Source organism: Colobus angolensis, unplaced genomic scaffold, assembly GCF_000951035.1.
Source record: "Colobus angolensis palliatus isolate OR3802 unplaced genomic scaffold, Cang.pa_1.0 Scaffold543, whole genome shotgun sequence".
In the NCBI taxonomy this organism is placed as follows: domain Eukaryota; kingdom Metazoa; phylum Chordata; class Mammalia; order Primates; family Cercopithecidae; genus Colobus; species Colobus angolensis.
In genome coordinates, this window is record NW_012118966.1 from 1252497 (window position 1) to 1272558 (window position 20062).

A 20062-nucleotide genomic window follows, 5' to 3' on the forward strand; every position below is an offset into this window, starting at 1 on the left:
GAGGTTGAGGCAGGAGAATGGTGTAAACCCGGGAGGCGGAGCTTGCAGTGGGCTGAGATCTGGCCACTGCACTCCAGCCTGGGTGACAGAGTGAGACTCCGTCTCAAAAAAAAAAAAAGTATTTGATAAGAAGCATTAAACTACTTAATAAATAATAATAAACAAACTTAAATTTAAAAAAAGACTTGTAAATCAGGCTGAGCAAACTATGTAACTTAAAAGATGGCTTACCCACACGCTCTCTAAGTGCCTCATTTTCATCAAGGAAATCATTGATCTTCAATTCAAGTTTATTGATTTCCTTTGTCAATATTTCGATCTCTCGATCTCTGATTTTAATTTGGTTTTTACAATTCTTTATTTCAACGACAGCATCTTCTAAACCATATACTCCCTGAAAAATATCCAGTCTAATTTAAAATATAACATGGTTTACTTGAATAAAATTTTCAAGCTCATGATTTTTTTTTACTAAGTCTAAAGGAAAATATACATATGTCTATAATTTATATCACTATACTGGTTTTTTATTGTGCTTCTATAAACCAAATCCCGTAATAATAATGATGTAAATGCAACAGTTAAAACTTTCCAGTGTAATATCCTAAAGGCAAAGTGACTCTGAATATGTATTACATATAAAACACTTACCAAAATACTAAAAGAATTAGTAAAAGCAAATCAGCAATACCAGTAGAATAAGTAAGTCATTAGTTGCTTCAATCAGTTTAACCAGTGAAAAAGTATAAAAAGTGGAGAGTAGGTTGTATTGACACAGTATGTTCCTGTCATAAATTCTGTCAAATTGGCCAGTGGTGTCACATCTACGTGGTGGCCCAACGAACACAGATAATAAAAAAAAAAATGTAATCCTGCTGCTTCATCAAAACTGATTATTTGGACAAATCACTGTGATCAAAGGTTTGAAAACAATTCTCCTGACAAAAAGTAAATGCTCAAGGATTTCAATAGTTCAGTATAAATTAATGAGGATAACCTTTATCGAAAGACACTTATGGAATGTTTTTTAAACGGTATGCAGTAAATAGCACAGAATGGTCTGTGAATGGCAAGAATAATTCCAAGCTCCTTGAATGACAAGATAAAAATACATACCGATTCATAATCTTTTAACCTCTTCAGAGTCTCAACTAATTCTTTATCCTTTTCCCTAGCATCAGCCTCAGCCAGTTCAGCTGTTCTCTCAGCCTCTTTAGTTTTCTCTTTTAAAATGTCTAACGTTGACTGAATTTTCATGTAATGAGTCTGTTGAGAAAGGGTTGAAGCACCTACAGAGTAAAAACAAAAATCATTAATTGAATTGACGACTTACTCCTTCAAATCAGTGATTCCAATATGGTGGCAAGAAAAGTGGTATGCTATTAAAAAAAACTCCTTTAAATTTGTCATTTTATATTTGTAAGATGAAAGTTTTGTTTTGGTTTTACTAATACAATTAACTAAAAAACTAAAGTTCAGCAAAATCTTCTTAGCTGAAAGGGTATGGATTTTAAAAGGTTGCAAAATACTGCTTTACAAAGAATGATCGTTGTGACACAGACTGCTAGCTGTTCCTAATATTTAACCTCCCTTTTGTCCACTGTACTAAAACTATGGATTTTTAGCTCGACACATGGCCATTTGAAATAAAGAACTAAATTTCCACTGACACACAAGCAGCTATGTGTGGTCATGTCAGTAATGGAATATAAATGCAAAGGTCATACGTGAATTTCAAAAAAAAAAAATGTTTTTAAAAGAAAGGAGTAATCTTTCTCTATCTTTCCTCCTTCCTACTAGCTGAAATCTACATGCATATGAAGGTGGCAACTTCACATGAATCAGAAACCACATGTTGAGATAGGCATAGCAACAAGATATAGGGTCCCTGATAGGGAATATTTGTGCATCTGTCACACAAATCCTGCCCTGGTTGCTTCAACTTTGTCTATGTTATAGAGAAATACATTTCTGTCTTATTTAAATTATTGTACTATGCTTGATTTTTCCATCACTTGCAACTAAATTCAATCCAAACTAAGCTAAAAACTTCCTAAATGCCTACTTGTAATATCTTACTAAAGTGTTAAAAAACCAAAACCTAATATTGCTATCATTCCAAAATTTATTGACACAGATTATTCTCACACTCAATCATAATAAGCATTTACTAATATATAGGTTATATATTTAATATCGGACTTAGGCATAAGACTAGTATGTGAGATCACAAAAGTTTTTACAAAATGATCCCAGCTGTCTGGAGCTAACAGCTAAGCTGTGGAACGTGACACAGGCTGAGTTGTCCCCCAGTATCTATTCTCCCTTTCTTCCACATATCTACTTTCCTATCATTCTTCCACATGGCCCTACACAATAAACACTGTATTTGCCTGCCTATCCTTCAGCACATGCTTTTAACTCTTGTCCCCTCTTCCTCTCTCTTGCTGTTTGGGATACAGACATGAGATAAAGCTGCACTGCATCCATTTTGGATGGGCAGATGAAGGCAACACCTTAGAATGCTTAATTCTAGGCCATTACGTAGATGAGAAATAAATGTCTATCTTGCATTTGCCATTATTCTTCAGCTCTCTGTTTCTGATAACTAAACCTAATCCTAATTTATGAAGGAAGAATACCATTAGCCATTGGGTTTTACAAGTTAAGTTCAAGATACAGAGTACAGTCTAGTACACACACTGTCTGTGAGCTTTAGGGATTATATAACTATGGACTGACTAAAGTGTTACTAGGTAAGTTCTTTTCCTTATTTGACAGCAGAGATCAATTGCCACTTTTTCTACTAGTAACTAGAATATGCACAGTCCATACTATTAGTCATCCTTTTAAAGCAGTTTAAACTACTTTCAAAGTTTTCTGATACAAATATAACAAACACATATATAGAAATACATAAATACATATATATATATATAATATATATGTATAGTGGTCTCTTGAAGCTATTCAAGAGTCATACCACATTCTCCACATCTTCAATCTTTCAGATGACCATTTTATACTTTCGCTTCTCTTCTTTCTCCTCAAACTTACGAAACATCTTCTCCTATCCTCACCTTCAGCTAAGAACCTTGCTCCCTTGTTCACTGAGAAAAAAGCAGCAACCAGTTTAGAACTTCAACAAATTCCCATTACCAGGATGTCTACCAAGTCACCTATATCTGTATCTATACATTCTACCTTCTTTTCTATAACTATGGATGAAGTCTATGTTCCTAGTTAAGGCCAACCTCTTCACTGGCACACTAGGATCTCATCCCATTGCATTCTTAAAAATACTATTGTTCCAGAAGTTCTCTCTCTACACTTCATTGATTCATCAATGTTTCTTCTTTAACGGAGCTTTTCTATTAACCTAAAATCATGAGTTATTTCTTCCATCTTAAAGAGAAAAATGTTTTCTTAATCCCTCTTTCCCCTCAAGCTACCACCTTGTTTTCCCCTTCTCTTTATAGAAACAGTCCTGGAAAAGAGTTCCTATATTTCCTTATTACATTTCCTCTCTACTCATTTTCTCTTGAACCAAAAATGACCATTGTTAAGTCCAATAGTCAACTTCTAGTGATCATCTTGACCTAACAGCATCAATGAACACAGCTCTGAAGGCAGTTGTTTCTTCTTCCTTGGTTACATTCCTCGTGTGGTTTTCAGGGCTCTCCAAACTCCTGCTTTTCCTCTGAGCTCTCTGGGCTTTCCTTTTCAGTCTCCTTTGGTTGCTCCTTTTTATCTCCCCAGCTGCTAAAGTAGAAGTTCTTTAGATTTTTCTTCTTAACCTACATTTACTCCCTTGGTGATCTTAGCCAGCCTCATTACTTCAATTACTTTTATGGAGACAGTTACCAAACATATCTTTAGCTTAGACTGCTGTCCTAAACCTTAGACTTTTATATACAAGCGCCTACTTAACACCTTCACTTGAATGTCTCATAAGCATCTCAAACCTAACATGTCTAAAATTAAGCACCTGATTATCTCTCAACCTGCTCTTCCCACAATACCACCATGACCAAAACTTTTGGTTCAGACCAAGAGTTCTCTCTCTCTCACATCCTGCATCTGATCTGTTAGAAAATTCCATTTTTATCACTTTCAAAATACATCCAGAACTGCTACATCCAATAACTCCACTGCTACCACCATGCCCCAAACCACCATCACTTTTCTCCAGATTATTGCAATCGTCTTCTAACAGGTCTCCCTGCTTTTTATTTACCACTCCTACAGTCTACTGCAAACACAGTCTAAGTCAAATTATATCATTCTTATCTTCAGAAACTTTCCACGTTGTCCCTTCTCACTTAAAAGCCAAGCCTGCACAATGAACTATAAGGTCCCATATGATATGGCCTCAGTTTACCTCTCTGATCTTATCACTGCCCCAATTGCTGACTCTACTCCAGCCAAAAAGACTTCTTTGTTGTTCTCAAACATGCTTTGTACACTCCTACTTTAGTGCCTTTTAACTTATTCCCACTGCTTAGAGACACCTGCATGTTTTACTCCTTCACTTCCTTTAAGTATTGGTTCAATTATCTCCTCAGCAAGGCTTTTGCTTCATTTTCGAAATTACAACCATACCTGCAAACACCACATCACTACACTTATACACACATATGCGCACTGAATCACTATTTCTTCTTCATGTCATGTATATATGTATATATGTGTATATATATATGTGTGTGTGTGTATATATATTCAGCAATTATAAAAAACATGTCTATGAATTTCCCATGAACAGTTTGCACTAGTGTGCCCTGGCATAACTATAGTATGTAGTGCTATGGAAATATAACAACACAGATATTGTGAGAACTTATATTCATAGAATTTGATGTGTTAAACTAGGTAATATGGCTCAGGGTAAGGAGAACATGATGAAACATTAATTTGAGTAAGATTAATGTGAAATGACCTCTGAAAACTATCAGCAATGCTGCTACACTGGTCAAAATTTTATTATCCTCCGTTCTTTGTTAATTATAAAAAATTAAATAAAAATAATTGTATCACAATTTTTCATTTCCCTCATACCAGTGACCTGGTAATAAAAGTTAATGTAATTTTCACCAGAGGAGAAAAATAATAGAAAATACATCCATTATTTACAAAGGTAAGCACTAGTAATATAAGTATAATAAAAAATAATATCATGTCTAATTTTTTGAAAATATAAAATTCAAATGGAGAAAACTCAATATTGACTTGATATTTTATTTTAATAAATATAAAGTACTTTAAAAACATAATGGTATATAAAATAGCTTTATATATTTATAAAAATACCTTTGTTTCTTTGAAGCTCATTTTTCAGATCTTCAATAATGAAAGTATTCTTTTCCATTTCTTTTGTATATTGTTCTACTTGTTCTGTGAGCATCTTAATGTGACTGTCTCGTTCCTGTATACCCTGTAAAATATTTTAAAACAACATAGATCCCTTCATGAATATTAACCTAAAAAGGTAAGGAAAAAAGTAGGTCTGATTTTTTTCAACAAGACTGTAGAACATATTTTCTCGTGGGTTAAAGTATGCCTTTTACCTTTTTGTACACTTTAACTGTAATACACAATGATACACATGATAGGTACACTGCTGTTACTCCAATACTGAAAGATGGATATAAAGGCTAACACTCTGGAAAATAGTATTTCCAGAACTCCCTAATGTTTGTGGCTTCTACAATTCCTTACGTTACTTTCCTCATCCTCCATTCAATTGCATCTTTCTACCATTCTGTATGTTTCTGTTTTGCTCTGTACTTTCTCTTTTATTCAATTTAGCTTTTTCCCCTTTAGTACTTTATTCAAAAATATTGTCCCCTGTAATTGCTCTTACTCAGCATATACTTTTCAAACCATCTTCTTACTTTTGGACTATAACTACAGCACAAATAATAAAAGTGTGACTTCCTTTTATATGAGTTATTTTCACTAAAAATAAAATAGGCAGCATAATCAAATTATAACCATGCTTTTAGCTTATTTCACATTGTGTAGGATATGTTAGGACTGAGATACAGTAAAATAAACCTTAACAGAGTATTAAATTATTTTAAAATTTCTAAAAGCTTTAAATCAGTTCTTGTTAATTTCTAACAAAAACAATATGTGTACTATCTACATAAACATAGAAAAATAAACAAAATAACTCTAGTTCTAACTCTAATCTGGACTCTATAAACTTAATTCTAATTTTTTATTGGGACCAGATGGTATAAGAAATTTCAAAAGACATTATTATACAGTTGCTAGTACAAGCCGCTAGACTAGGCACTGATGATATAATAAATAAAAGACATCATTCAAAGTTCCAACGGTAATAAAACTGGTTGATAAACCAAATTTTGATAAGATTTTACCTGCTGTAGAGCCATAACATTACTTTTATCAGCATCAAGCTGAGCATTCTTAAGTTTCTCCCTTAGGTTATGTAACATTTGCTGATATTCAATAATTTCATCATCTTTAGAAGACAAAATAAGCTAGAAATAAACAAAATAGAATCTGTTATGCAAAAGGAACGTTAATAAAACATTCTTCATTATCATAAATAATATATACCATTAGTAGATTTATGATACAGAAAATAAAAGTTATTTGAAGTGAGAAAGTATGAGCAACTACTGGCATAATCTTTGTTCCTTTTATATATCTGACTTGAAATTCAAATAGAAAATGATTTTTATACACTGAATTTTCTTAATAATTCAATCTTTAAAAATATTTCAACCTTTCAAAACTCAGTTATAAACAAGAAGTACTTCTATATAACTGTGAAAACTTTTATACAAATGATCTTTATGAAGTATGCATTAAAATGCAACTAAGACGCAAAAAATATCTTGAATGAATGAAAGAAAAGGTATCTTGTGTTCTTTAGGAGGACCAAATATCATAAAAAGGTTTATCCTAAATCAATCTATAAAATAATTTATAAATTTAACACATACCCAATAAAAATCCACAAGATATTTTTTTAAGAACTGGACAACCCAGTTCTATAATTTACATTAAATATATTCATAAAGAATTCTAAAAGCGAAAAAATGATAACGTTTTTAGATATTAAAATATACACAAGTTAAAACAAGTATACACGGCTAGAAAATAGATCAATCAATTTAATAAAAGAGACTCCAAAATTAAATTCAAATTCAAAGGAGTATATAATAAAAATGAAATTGTATTTCAACAGGAGAAAGATGAAATAATAAATGATGTTTGGACAACAGAGTAGCTCTGCTGCATCCATATTATACTCCTTACATCAAAATGAATTATGTGTTTCAAAGATTTAAATGTAAAAAAACGCCAGGCAGAGTTACGCCTGTAATTTCAGCACTTTGGGGGGCCAAGGCAGGAGGGTCACTTGAGGCCAGGGATTCGAGACCAGCCTGGCCAACAGTGTGACCCCATGTCTACTAAAAGTACAAAAATTAGCTGCGCATGGCGGCACATGCCTGTAATCCCAGCTATTCTGGAGGCTGAGGCACAAGAACCACCTGAACCCAGGAGGTGGCATTTGCAGTGAGCTGAGATTGTACCACTGCACTCCAGCCTGAGCAATTGAGTGAGACTCTGTCTCAAAAAAACAAGATATTAGGAGAAAAGATGAGAAAACAAGTTTATACTCAGAAGCCTTTCTCATTATGACAAATGTCAAAAGTCATTAAAAAATAACAAATTTAACTAAGGATAAAAAGAAATATTCACAGCAAAAAATGCCATAAACCACAAAAAAAAAAAAGTGACAAATTGGAAGAATGTATTTGCAACATACATGACAATTACACTTGCAGCAATTTATTCCACAGATATACTTGTACATTTGCAAAATAACATATATAAGAATATTAATTAAAACAGTTTCTAACCCCAAAATTGGAAACTTCATGAACTTCACAAATTATCAAATAAATATCTGTATATAAAGAAAAATTACATAGCCTTTAAAAAGGACAGCAATACTACATGTACCGATATAAAATAATTATGAAAAGATATTAAGTCAAAACACAGTACAGAATACATATAACATGTTACCATTTACCCTGCCAACATTAAATCTGGTAAAAACAACTGTTTTTTTCAGGGGTTGGTAGACTATGCCCCACAGGTCAAATCTCGCCTCCCACTTGCTTTTGTAAATAAAATTTTACCAGAAAACCAGCTTGCTCACTCATTTACGTATTGTCTATGGTTGCTTTCAGGCTATAAACAGAGTTTAGTTACAGCAGAGACCAGGTGGTCTAAAACATTCACTCTCTGGCCCTTTATATAAAGTTTATGGAGGCTTGACGGATTCTATAGGCCTTATTTCCATTGCTACTGCTTTTGTTTAAAATATAGGTTATCTGAGCTTTCTAGATGCTAACCAATTCCAAACTGCCAACAAGATTTATGTGAACCCTACTAGAAAGCAAATGACTCTAGAAGTGATAACTTTTAAAAATAGAATTATTCATTAAGAATAATCTCTGATGTTTTTCAAATATACAAATATCACAATCCCAGCTTCTAATATGGTAAGGCTTGACAATTTGGTTAAGGTTAGAGAGTGGTGGTGAGGAAGAAAAGTGTATTTAGAAAAGGCTTCCCAAGTTATTCTGATCCCTTTGCTTATTCCTATTCCCACTGATTAACCTGACATTCAGTTAGAAAAATTAAATTAAACCTGCAACTATTTAACTAATGTATACAAGGTAACTATGAGTTAAGTGAAAAGATTAAAATTACATTTAGAACTATATATTTTAGCTGCCAAATATATTTTGGAGTCAGACTTCTATCAAAAAGTTTAAAGTTCAACTCATTGAAGTGAAAGATGTCATTCAATAGCAAATGAGCTAGAGATCAAAAAGGACAGTTTTAGAGCTTTTCTAACCAATAAATAAAATAAACTTATGTTTAAAAACCCTAATAAAAATGTTATAAACCAGTATAAGGCATTAAACAAAAATAAGACTAAAATTTATACCTAAAATACAAAAAGAAAAAGTTATTATGTCAATTAAAAAAATACCTTCCATTCTTCTACTTTTGCATTGACAGCTACCATAATTGGATCATCTTCTTCATTTTTTGCTTTCAGAAGATCTGTAAGCTCCTGTACCTAAAAGACAACAGTTATTTCAAGAGTTGTTTCAAATTGATGTAATATATATTTACACCTGTGCATATTTACATATACATTATATATAAAAATATACCTACATACACATACATATTCATACTTATTATATACACATATACACATACATACAGATATATTATATTACATATGCATATTTATCATTGAAGTCATCCTGGAATTATAGGTGACATTTAATAGTTTCTGCATCTTATAATTGCATAATTATCTTTCATTACTAGAAAATTTTATTTTTAAACATTATTCTACCTTTTAAACAACTTTAATCCACATAGTGAACAATGTATTGGTTTCTAATATATATATATATAATGTATTTATTTTAAGATAAAATTAAATGTTATGATCCACAGGATTTTCAAGTCTTTTATAGAAAACCCCATAATTATGAGCTGTACATGACTGCTATCTACACATTCATTCAAGTATCATTTATATATCCTAAATTGCAAGAATTAGTGTTTGTGAGGGGACTGGAGAAACACATATGGACAAATATATCAACATGACAACATATTACAATATTAAAAAGACAGACAAAAATTCACATCCTAGAAAAAGTACTTTCTAGTGTCTAATAAATAGTAATGAGATAACATGATGTCTGAATAAATAAGTTATTCTAAAAGTAATTCTTACTTGAAGTCGATAATGATCGTTTTCTTTCTTTAACTGATCTATTACATTATCTGTCTGATGTACAATAGCTTTCATTCTATTATATTCATCAGTCATCTTCTCCATTTCTTGTACAGACTCTTCTAAATTTTTTCTCATTTCCTGATTCTGAACTTCAATTTTCTCATTAGCTTCCGTTAAAGTCTAAAAAAGTTAAAGACACTATAATTAAAAAATAATTTTAAAAAAACTGAAAATAAAACCAAATTAAAATTAAATGCAGCCATAAGTGTCCGCTAGAAAAAAAGAGAATTCTTTATAGAACTTTACTAATTGGCATTGATCAATTAAATCAAATTGAATATCAAGAAAATTGTACATAAGGACCTCAATTGTTCTTAATGACCAAGATAGGCAAATATAAAAAGAATGGCTAAAAAGTTGCAACTTCAAAGACATAATTTATTTCATGTTTTACAAGTTCATAGTGACAGATTTATACCAAAGAATTTACATGTAGGGCTAAATATTATATTTACATTATAATGAAATTAAAGTTTTTAGGAACCATTGCTCTGAACTGATTTCTAGCCATTTTACCTGAATTTCATCAAGATATTGGACAAGCTCATAGTTTTTTTTAGACAACTGTGATCGGTAGTCACTGTCTTCCCCTCTTCTTGATAAAAGTGTTTCTTTTTGTGAATCTATTTGTTTCTGGTAATCAACAATATCCTGACAAAGTTGTTCATTCTGAAGGTAACCAAACACAACATTCCATTAATGAAACTATTCAGAATAACAAAATTATATCCTCTAAATAGTGCTCTCAGAACATATCTTTAAATTCCCAAGATTTCACCACCCTTAAAGCCTCACCTTTTTCTTTAGACGTTTGTTCTACAGAAAAAGACAGGAAAACGGTAATTAGAAATGAGAAAGGCAATACATAATTAAAAATAATAATCAGAAACTAAAGAAAACAAAAAAAATTTAGGAAAATGATGTATATTATTTTGAATGACCAAAGAAAGAATATTAATTATCTACCAAAACAAACAATATTTCAATTATGTTAGAAACTTAACTTCTATCAGAATAAACAATGTACAAACATTATTTGGCTCAGTAGAACCAAATGATAATCAGAATTTATAAGATTTCACAAGTAACAAACATTTTTAAAGGATCTGGGGTAAGACCAATAAGAATAGAAATTCAGTCATCTATTCAATTAGAAAACGAGCAAAGAATGGCTTATAAAACAAAACAAAAAAAAAAAGATTTACCCGCATAGACCTGAGATGAAGGTAATATGTAATGGCCTCACATTTTGCTTTGCTTTCTATTTTCCCGAGACAAAGTCATACCATAAAATCAGTTTGAAAACATCAGTTACTTAGAAGACTCCAGTCCTGGTTACAATATAAATTTATGTAAACTTTTTAAACAAGTACTTTTGTTGAACCACCACAACTATTAAAATTTTTCACCAACCTCTCTTCTTAATTTGCTGTTTTCATTTTCTGCCTCCTCATTTCGAAGAGCCAACTAAAATAGTAAAAAACATAATAATAAGATAAAATTCAGAATTTTCTTTTTTTTTTTTTTTGAGACAAACTCTCTCTTTGTCATCTAGGCTAGAGTGTAGTAGTGCGATCTCGGCTCACTGCAACCTCTGCCTCCAGGTTCAAGCAATTCTCCCACCTTAGCCTCCCAAGTAGCTGGAATTACAGGCATGCACCACCATAACTGGCTAATTTTTTTTATTTTTAGTAGAGACGGGGTTTCACTGTGTTGGCCAGGTTGGTCTTGAACTCCTGGACTCAAGTGATCCACCCGCCTCAGCCTCCCAAAGTGCCAGGATTTCGGATGTGAGCCACTGTGCCTGGCCATCAGCAGTAATTTAATATAAAGCCACGTATTCAGCTTATCTACTTAAATTTTAAATCCTCTCTAATAAAGTAGAAAATGTTAAAGCTATTAAGGATTTAATATCAACCTAACACATAAATAAATGGTCAAAATTTTCAAAACTTAAGGATTTAAGAAGGATTAAACAGTTTCATTTTAAAGAATTAAAAAGAACACACACACACAAACTTTAACCAAAGAATACAGAAACAACTTAATCTGCTCCCCCCAAACAACCCCTAATAATTTTCTGCCCAACATCTTTATATTTCACTTTTCTATGTCATAACTAGACTATAATTTGCTCTCAGTGAACATAAATTACTTAGAAATAAAAGGCAATACAACACAATGTTTAAAAGAAGCAATCTAAAATCACACTGGCCTAGGTTTATGTCCCTTATCAACCAATTTCTAGTAAAGCATGAATGAGTTACTTAACATCTCTATAACTGAGTTTTCTAATATAAGTTGACATAAGAGTTAAATAAAATGCATACAGAGTTCTCAGCAAAATGATCAGTGAATAGAATAGCAAAAAGTTATAAAGGACTTTCTTATCTACACATAAGTGATTTCATTTGTGATTCTTATTTCTCCAAACAGGCAAACATTATTATAAACATTATGATGCCTTTTTTCACCTATTCTCCAAACCTCATTCTTCTTATGACCTTTCATTTTTCTGGTTCTCCTCTTTATTCAAGGAAATGATAGAATCACAATGGTATATAACGATATTTAAAAGTCTATAATAAAGAACCAAATGTAGTATGTGATCCTTGATGGAACTTTGGATATTGGAGGTGGGGAGATTGAAGGATATTATTGGGCCATTAGAAGAAATCTCATTATGGACTAGATAATGGTGTTGAATCAATATTAAATTTCCTGAGCATGACAATTATATTGTGTTCCTTGTAGGAGAACATCTTTCTTTTTCAAATAGACAAGCTGAAATATTTAAGTGCAAAGTATCATATCTGCAATTAGCTCTTAAACGACTCAGCAAAAAATGTGATTGAACAAACAACAGACAAATATGTGTGTGTGAAAATACTGACAAAAAGATAAAGCAAAGTTGGCACAACATTAGCAACTGGTGAATCTATATGAAGGGTATGTGGGTGGTTATTGTTTTTCTTTTTTTTTTTCCCCATCAACTTTTATTTTAAGTTCTGGGGTACATGTGTAAGATGTGCAGGTTTGTTACATAGGTAAATGTGTACGATGGTGGTTTGCTGCACAGATCAACCCATCACCGAGGTATTAAGCCCAGCATCCATTAGCTACTCTTCCTGATGTTCTCCCTCCCCCGACCCCTTGACAGGTCCCAGTGTGTGTTGTTCCTTACCATGCATCCATGTGTTCTCATTGTTCAGCTTCCACTTACAAGTGAGAACATGCAGTGTTTGGTTTTCTGTTCCTGTGTTAGTTTGCTGAGGATAATGCCTTCCACCTCCATCCATGTCCCTGCAAAGGACACGATCTTGTTCCTTTTTTTTTTTTGAGACAAAGTCTAGCTTTGTTGCCAAGGCTAGAGTCCAGTGGTGCGATCTCAGCTCACTGCAACCTCTGCATTCTGGGTTCAAGTCATTCTCCTGCCTCAGCCTCCCAAGTAGCTGGGATTGCAGGCATGCAGTACCATGCCAAGTTTCTTTTTTTTTTTTTTTTTTGTAGAGGCGGTATTTCACCATACTGGCCAGGCTGGTCTTGAACTCCTGACCTCAAGTGATCTGCCTGCCTTGGCCTCCCAAAGTGCTGGGATTGCAGGCGTGAGTCACCACGCCTGACCTCTCATTCCCTTTTGATGGCTGCATAGTATTCTATGATGTATATGTTCCACATTTTCACTATCCAGTCTATCATTGATAAGCATTTGGGTTGATTCCACATCTTTCTTATTGTGAATAGTGCTTCAGTGAACATATGTGTACACGTATCTTTATAAGAAAATGATTTATATTCTTTTGGGTATATACCCAGTAATGGGATTGCTGGGTCAAACAGTATTTCTGCTTCTAGATCTCTGAGGAATTGCCGCACTGTCTTCCACAATGGTTGAACTAATTTATATTACCACCAACAGTGTGTTTCTTACAATCTTTATGAAGATATGACATTTTTCAAAATAAAAAATTTAAAGAAAGTTTATAATAAAATGCAAAGTACAATACAAATTTTAGAAGTTTGCCTATCACTATTATTATTCATTGAGAGTTAATAATCCCACTGTGTTCTGAATTGGGAAATTTTTACAAGAAGAGAAGTCAAGAACTTAATGCTAAAGCATTTAATGCTATTGATGCTTTTTCCCTTGTCTTCTCAAACATCACACTCTGTGTCTCCTTTCTTGAGCTTTTCCTTGAAGCACTCTTCCTATTTCATTGCTTTATTAGACATTTCTCAGAGATATGCCTTATAATCACTTGATTTATGAATCACATGATTCATAAATCCTCATTATCTGCCCAGGGTCTCTTGTGAATTCCATATCCACAGATAATCCTTTTTGAATATGCCCAGAAGAACCTCAAACTCAACATCTACAAAACTGAAATAATCTCAAGCTTTCCAAATTCCTCTTGTGTTCCTCCTTAATGAATGGCACTATCTACCTAGTTAGTGGCCCAACCCACAAAATTAGGCAGACTTTCCATCCTCCCTCTCCTCCAACAACCAGTTACATTCACCACATCCAACTACATCTACTTCTCTCACACTTGTCTTTCTCAGGCAAATGCCATCATTAGCACTTCCCTGAATTAACACAAATGTCGCCTTACTAGTCTTGGCCCTTTTCTATCCATTCTCTACAAAGTACAGTAATATAGATCTGATCATGATGTCCTGTGCTCAAAACTCTTCATAGGCTCCTTTCAGGAAAAGAATCAAATTCATCAGGAACTGGCCCTTGCTTATCTCTCCAGAGGATCGTAAGAATTAAAACTGGGGGCCAGGCGCGGTGGCTCAAGCCTATAATCCCAGCACTTTGGGAGGCCGAGACGGGCAGATCACGAGGTCAGGAGATCGAGACCATCCTGGCTAACATGGTGAAACCCCGTCTCTACTAAAAAATACAAAAAACTAGCTGGGCGAGGTGGCGGGCGCCTGTAGTCCCAGCTACTCGGGTGGCTGAGGCAGGAGAATAGCGTAAACCCGGGAAGCGGAGCTTGCAGCGAGCTGAGATCCGGTCACTGCACTCCAGCCCAGGGGACAGAGCGAGACTCTGTCTCAAAAAAAAAAAAAAAAAAAGAATTAAAACTGGGTAGGCAAGATAGCACAGACTCTTGAGTTAAGACTGTTTTCAAATCCTACTTTACTATTTATAAGCTGTGCAACCATTGGCAATTACCCTTTCTCTGTCTCCATTTCTTCATCTGTATCATGGTAGAAATGACAACTATCTCATATGGTAAGTATCAAATAAGCAATAATGAATTAATGCTTATGAAGTGCCTGGCACATAGTAGAACTCTATGAAAGCTATTTTCACTTATATTTCAGTCAAAAAGAATAACTGTAGTTTCCTAAATACTCCACAACATCTCTTACCTCTACGTCTTAGCAAATGCTGTATGTTCTACCCAGAATGTTCTTTCCTTAACCACCATATACATCCTCATTCCTCTTACCAGTCTAACTCTACTTCAGGTCTCAGTTTACAGATCACATCCTGTGCCTCAAGGCTGATTATGGTATCCCTCTCCAGAGTACGCCAGAATATAACCTTATCTATCTCCCTATCATATTATCACTATGTTATGCTTATTATTGACTGTGAATATTCTTGAGAACCAGAACAAAGTTGCCCACTATATCACTAGTAACTAGCACAGTCTCTGGTATGCTGTAAAGACTCAACAAAACTGAATGACTGGTTAAGGGCAAAGAAGCAATTGCCAAAGCAACCCATACCCATATTTCATCTAAAGGAATTGAGCAGCCAAAAAGGAACACAGGTCACATATTGAAGTTTTCTCTTTGTGTGACTATGAATAAAGATAATACTCTAAGATATAAATGGACAAGGTAGTTCTGATTAACTAAGGGTATGTGGTATGAATGATGGTAAGTCAACTGATACAGGTCTATATAGAAGAACAAAAGTCCAGAAAACCACAGACATCCCCCTAAGCAATTCTACCAGTGAATATTGTAAGTTAGATCCTTTATGACTATTAAAAAATGCACAGGTCTGCTGTGTTTTGCAGAGTTAACGAAACGGATAATGCTCTAAGAGCTTGCTCCTAACATTTAAGTGGCATCAATCCATACTGTCTCTACCACATTGTTTCCATAGCTAACTTTTATATGATTCTTTAAAATTTTAGAGTAAAACAGATACGTGAAGAATGGGGATACTTTTCCTTACAAATCAATTTATGATACATTATCTTAAATAGCATATCGTTGTTTTCTTAAAATGTATGACCCTCAACTTCTGAGAGAACAATGGACAAAATAAAATAAATGGAATATAATACAACAATGACTTAAAGGACACAAAGGTGGAAAATGTTTCTGAGTATAAGGGACAGGACAGCTACCATATGTAGGCACCAAATTTTACTAAGTTTACTAACAGCTCAGGTGAAATTAAAAAACAAATAAATGTTAAGTAAATAAACAAAACATTAGACAGGAAGCTAAGGTAAAAATAGGAAATTTTCTTCCAAGAAATACAAGTTGATCTGCAAAAAAACTTTTTTCCTAAAACTAAATTCAAGTGAACACTGCAAGAATTATTAGTTTATAACAAGGAATAACATGAAGTAATAAAAACCAAGCATTAAAAAAATGTTAAAGATGTCATTTATAAACTACTGACATGAACACCACTTTTCAAAAACTATATATATATAATATATATATATCACACATAAAATAAGGTACAACCAAAAACAAGATATTTAATTAACCATTATTGAATATATCATCAAAAGATTCATTTCCAAATCTACTAATCATATAAATACACTGAAACAAACAAATATAACTTTTACCCAAAATAAACTATGGCACTAGAAAGATCACTTCTTTATGAAAATCTGTTAGTTTCTTGATACCAATCTTCCAGAAAAAAGCATTAATTTTAGGTAACAAGTTTGATGTACTGAGAAAAACATACCTCCGAATATAAATAATTAATCTTCAAGACATATTCACTAGAAGTATCTGTTACATTATATTTTAAAATTGGTGATGACAAAATGAAAAGTGATATAAAACCTTAGAGATAAGTGAACATCATTTTTCAAATATAACAAACAATATAAAAATTGATATTGTTACCAATAATAATAAAAAGCCAGGTAACTTGAACAGTGAAGATTCATGGAAAAAAAAGGTGCTTTACTTGCTCATTAACTTTCTTCTCTTTCTCCAACTCCTTTTCTATGTCCTCCAATTCTCTATCTTTTTGTTCTAATTGTTTTGCAAGTTGGCGAATTTCATCACGTAAAAACCGAGTATCTCGTCCACCTGCAGACTGCTGAGCCATCTTAAAGTTAAACCCAAAGTATAAATTAATCCCATTATATTTTGAGGTTCAAATAAGTCAAGAAGCAAATCATTATATTGACTTTAAATATTCCTTATACTTCAGCGCAGATATTTAAAATCATATTAGCTTATTAAGAACTTTTTTTTTTTTAAATTTAACTTACTTAAGCTTTAGGTCACAGCTAATAACTCCTTAAATTTTTCCTGAGCCATCTAGAGCTGCAAAGAACTGACTGTTAATCATTCTGTTGTAACCACTGGGCCACAGGTAACCAGACTAAATTGCAAAGGTTCCTGAGCCTCAGGGATCTGGAATCTGAGTACAAACCATCAGAATCTTTGCCCCAGTCAGTGAAGCTGAGTGTCTTAACCTGCCCTTTCTCTCATACCATGCACTATTTAGATGAGTACTGTCCCATAGGACTTTCTAGCGTAATGGACATGCTCTCTGTGCTGTCCAGTTCAGTAGCCACTCACTACATGTAGCTACATTCGGGCATTTGAAGTGTGGCTAATGCAACTGGAGTACAAACCAACAGAATCTCCGCCCCAGTCAGTGAAGCTGAGTGCCTTAACCTGCCCTTTCTCTCATACCATGCACTATTTAGACAGTGCTGTCCCATAGGACTTTCTAACATAACGGACATGCTCTCTGTGCTGTCCAGTTCAGTAGCCACTCACTACATGTAGCTACGTTTGGGCATTTGAAGTGTGGCTAGTGCAACTGAAGAACTAAATTTTTCATTTTAATTTTAACCAATGTAAATATAAATAGCTACAAGTGGTTAGTGCTAGTGCTACCATAATAAACAGCTCAGGTTTTGGTTACCTTTAAGATTCGTAGCCAATTAAATCAATTTTACCTCATAGTCTTGTTAATTTAGGTCATGGCCCAGAACATCACATCATTTGGTCATCTAACGTGTCTCACATTCATTTCTTCACCATATAGTTCTGTTATTCCTCTGCATTAACCAAACTGTTCTTACTCTTTCTCTCCTTCAAAAAGTACTCCATTGTGCTCTCTAAAATTCTCTTCCAAGATACATTAATATTTCCCAACCTCAGATGCTTTACTGAATCTTCCTTTCCATATCCTTGGCTTTGCTGCAATTTGGATCCTTCAAGATACAAATGCCCTTGGAACTCTTTCAATTGGAAGGGGCTCATTCTTTCAGATCCCATATACATTAGGGTCAGGAGAAGGTGTTGGTACTTCTAGGTTTACCCCACCCTGCAACTTCAGGTGATCATTCCTATCATTCCTCCATCATCCTATGAAAATTTCAGCTGCTTTCTCACAAGATGTCCTGCTCTCCATCTTTACTTACTCATGGTAGAAGCAAGCCACCAACTTCCCAATAACTATGCAAAATGCATTGGGAATTTAAGCATGTGGCCCGCAGATGTCTATCAAATGTACACCTAAGCAATTTCCACATAACTTTTGTTCTAATCTATATTTTTTCTTGTTTCTTGAATTCACTATAGCCTCTCACTCCCACACCCACATCAGATCCTTGTCCAACCAGAACATTCTTTCAATTATTCCCACTATGCCTGTCCTTTGACCCCACAGGACACTCTAATCCCTTGACTTCTCCCTCCCTATCCCTACCCTTCTGCCCACCCAACCCCAATCTTGACTTTCTTATCCATTCAGTTAAGACTTCACAATCATCACTTCAACCACTTTCCTACCAATATCTTCAACTGTCCTACCCTCCTATTCCACAGCAGCTGCCTAGCAAAACACTAACACAGAATTGATCCAACTCCATAATTCATTTAGTAAGTATTTATTCAAAGTGCTTGGCATCTTCCCAGGAGCTGGATATATAATCAAAAAACAATAGGTAATCCAAGTTCAGAGAGTTAACAAGTAAAAGAATCAGGACTAGAACTCAAATCTGTCTGACTTCAGATCCCCAACTCTCCAGTCCATTCTCCAATGGATTTCAAATTTTATCTAATTTCATTAAAATGTGACCACACCATTTCCCACTCTTTTAAACAGATGATGTCATCACCAACCTCTCAACTTCCAGGCATTATGCCTACAAACATAAAAGTTTCTATACACATTCACTCTTCCTCCCCTCATCCATTCTTCCTCCTCTCCTAACACAAAGGAAAAGGGTATTCCTCCTTTCAAAGGCTGATGATTTGCATTACATTCCTACCTTCTCAGGAGTCTCTATGTATTTTGTTCCTCAACAATACATTCATATTTTAGCCCTCAGCTTTGTCAAAAATTACTTCTATAACACCCTTTGGTCATTATTCCTCAAATGCCCACCCACCCTCCACCTCAGTTACTAGTAATCTTTTTGTGTATTTCCCAAGACTGTAAGCTCCATCCAGCAGTTAACTGTTTTTTATTTTGTTCACAACTGTATGCTCAATCCTTAGTACTATATATATATATAGCACATAATAGGCATGTAGAACATATATTGAATAAACAAATAACCATGATTACAATCATCCTTATAATTTTTCCAGCCAATAATAATTTTAAAATTTGAAAACAATTCAAAATAAAATTAATGACAATTACATCCTAGAGAATACAAAAAGACATACCTCCAGTTCATTTTCCAGTTTCATTACTTTAGTTTTTAATTGATTTTCTATTTTTTTAAAAAAAAAGACAAATGTTTTAATTGATTAGTTACCACAAAACAAACTTTTAAATAAATTTTAATAACAAAATTAATTCTTTTAAAAGAGTCCATCATGATTACAAGGTAACAAAAAGTATTACATGGCAGATCCATAAAACAGGAGTCTAGAAATATGTATTATTAAATAAATGTTATATATTAAAAATAAATTGAATATATA

At 33.5% G+C, this 20062-nt stretch overlaps 1 protein-coding gene across 1 annotated transcript in view; it reads right to left on the reverse strand.

The window, feature by feature from the left end:
* Positions 1–20062, reverse strand: part of CEP290 (centrosomal protein 290kDa) — a 94570-nt gene that overhangs the window by 71923 nt on the left and 2585 nt on the right. Inside the window, exons 5-15 of the mRNA XM_011961265.1 lie at positions 19802–19848; positions 17070–17213; positions 11294–11347; positions 10676–10696; positions 10397–10549; positions 9818–10000; positions 9050–9139; positions 6387–6509; positions 5311–5434; positions 1117–1289; positions 232–394 (exon numbers count right to left, since the gene is read on the reverse strand). Coding sequence (XP_011816655.1) covers positions 232–394; positions 1117–1289; positions 5311–5434; positions 6387–6509; positions 9050–9139; positions 9818–10000; positions 10397–10549; positions 10676–10696; positions 11294–11347; positions 17070–17213; positions 19802–19848 — 1275 coding nt within the window. The remainder of the gene's footprint in view (positions 1–231; positions 395–1116; positions 1290–5310; positions 5435–6386; positions 6510–9049; positions 9140–9817; positions 10001–10396; positions 10550–10675; positions 10697–11293; positions 11348–17069; positions 17214–19801; positions 19849–20062) is intronic.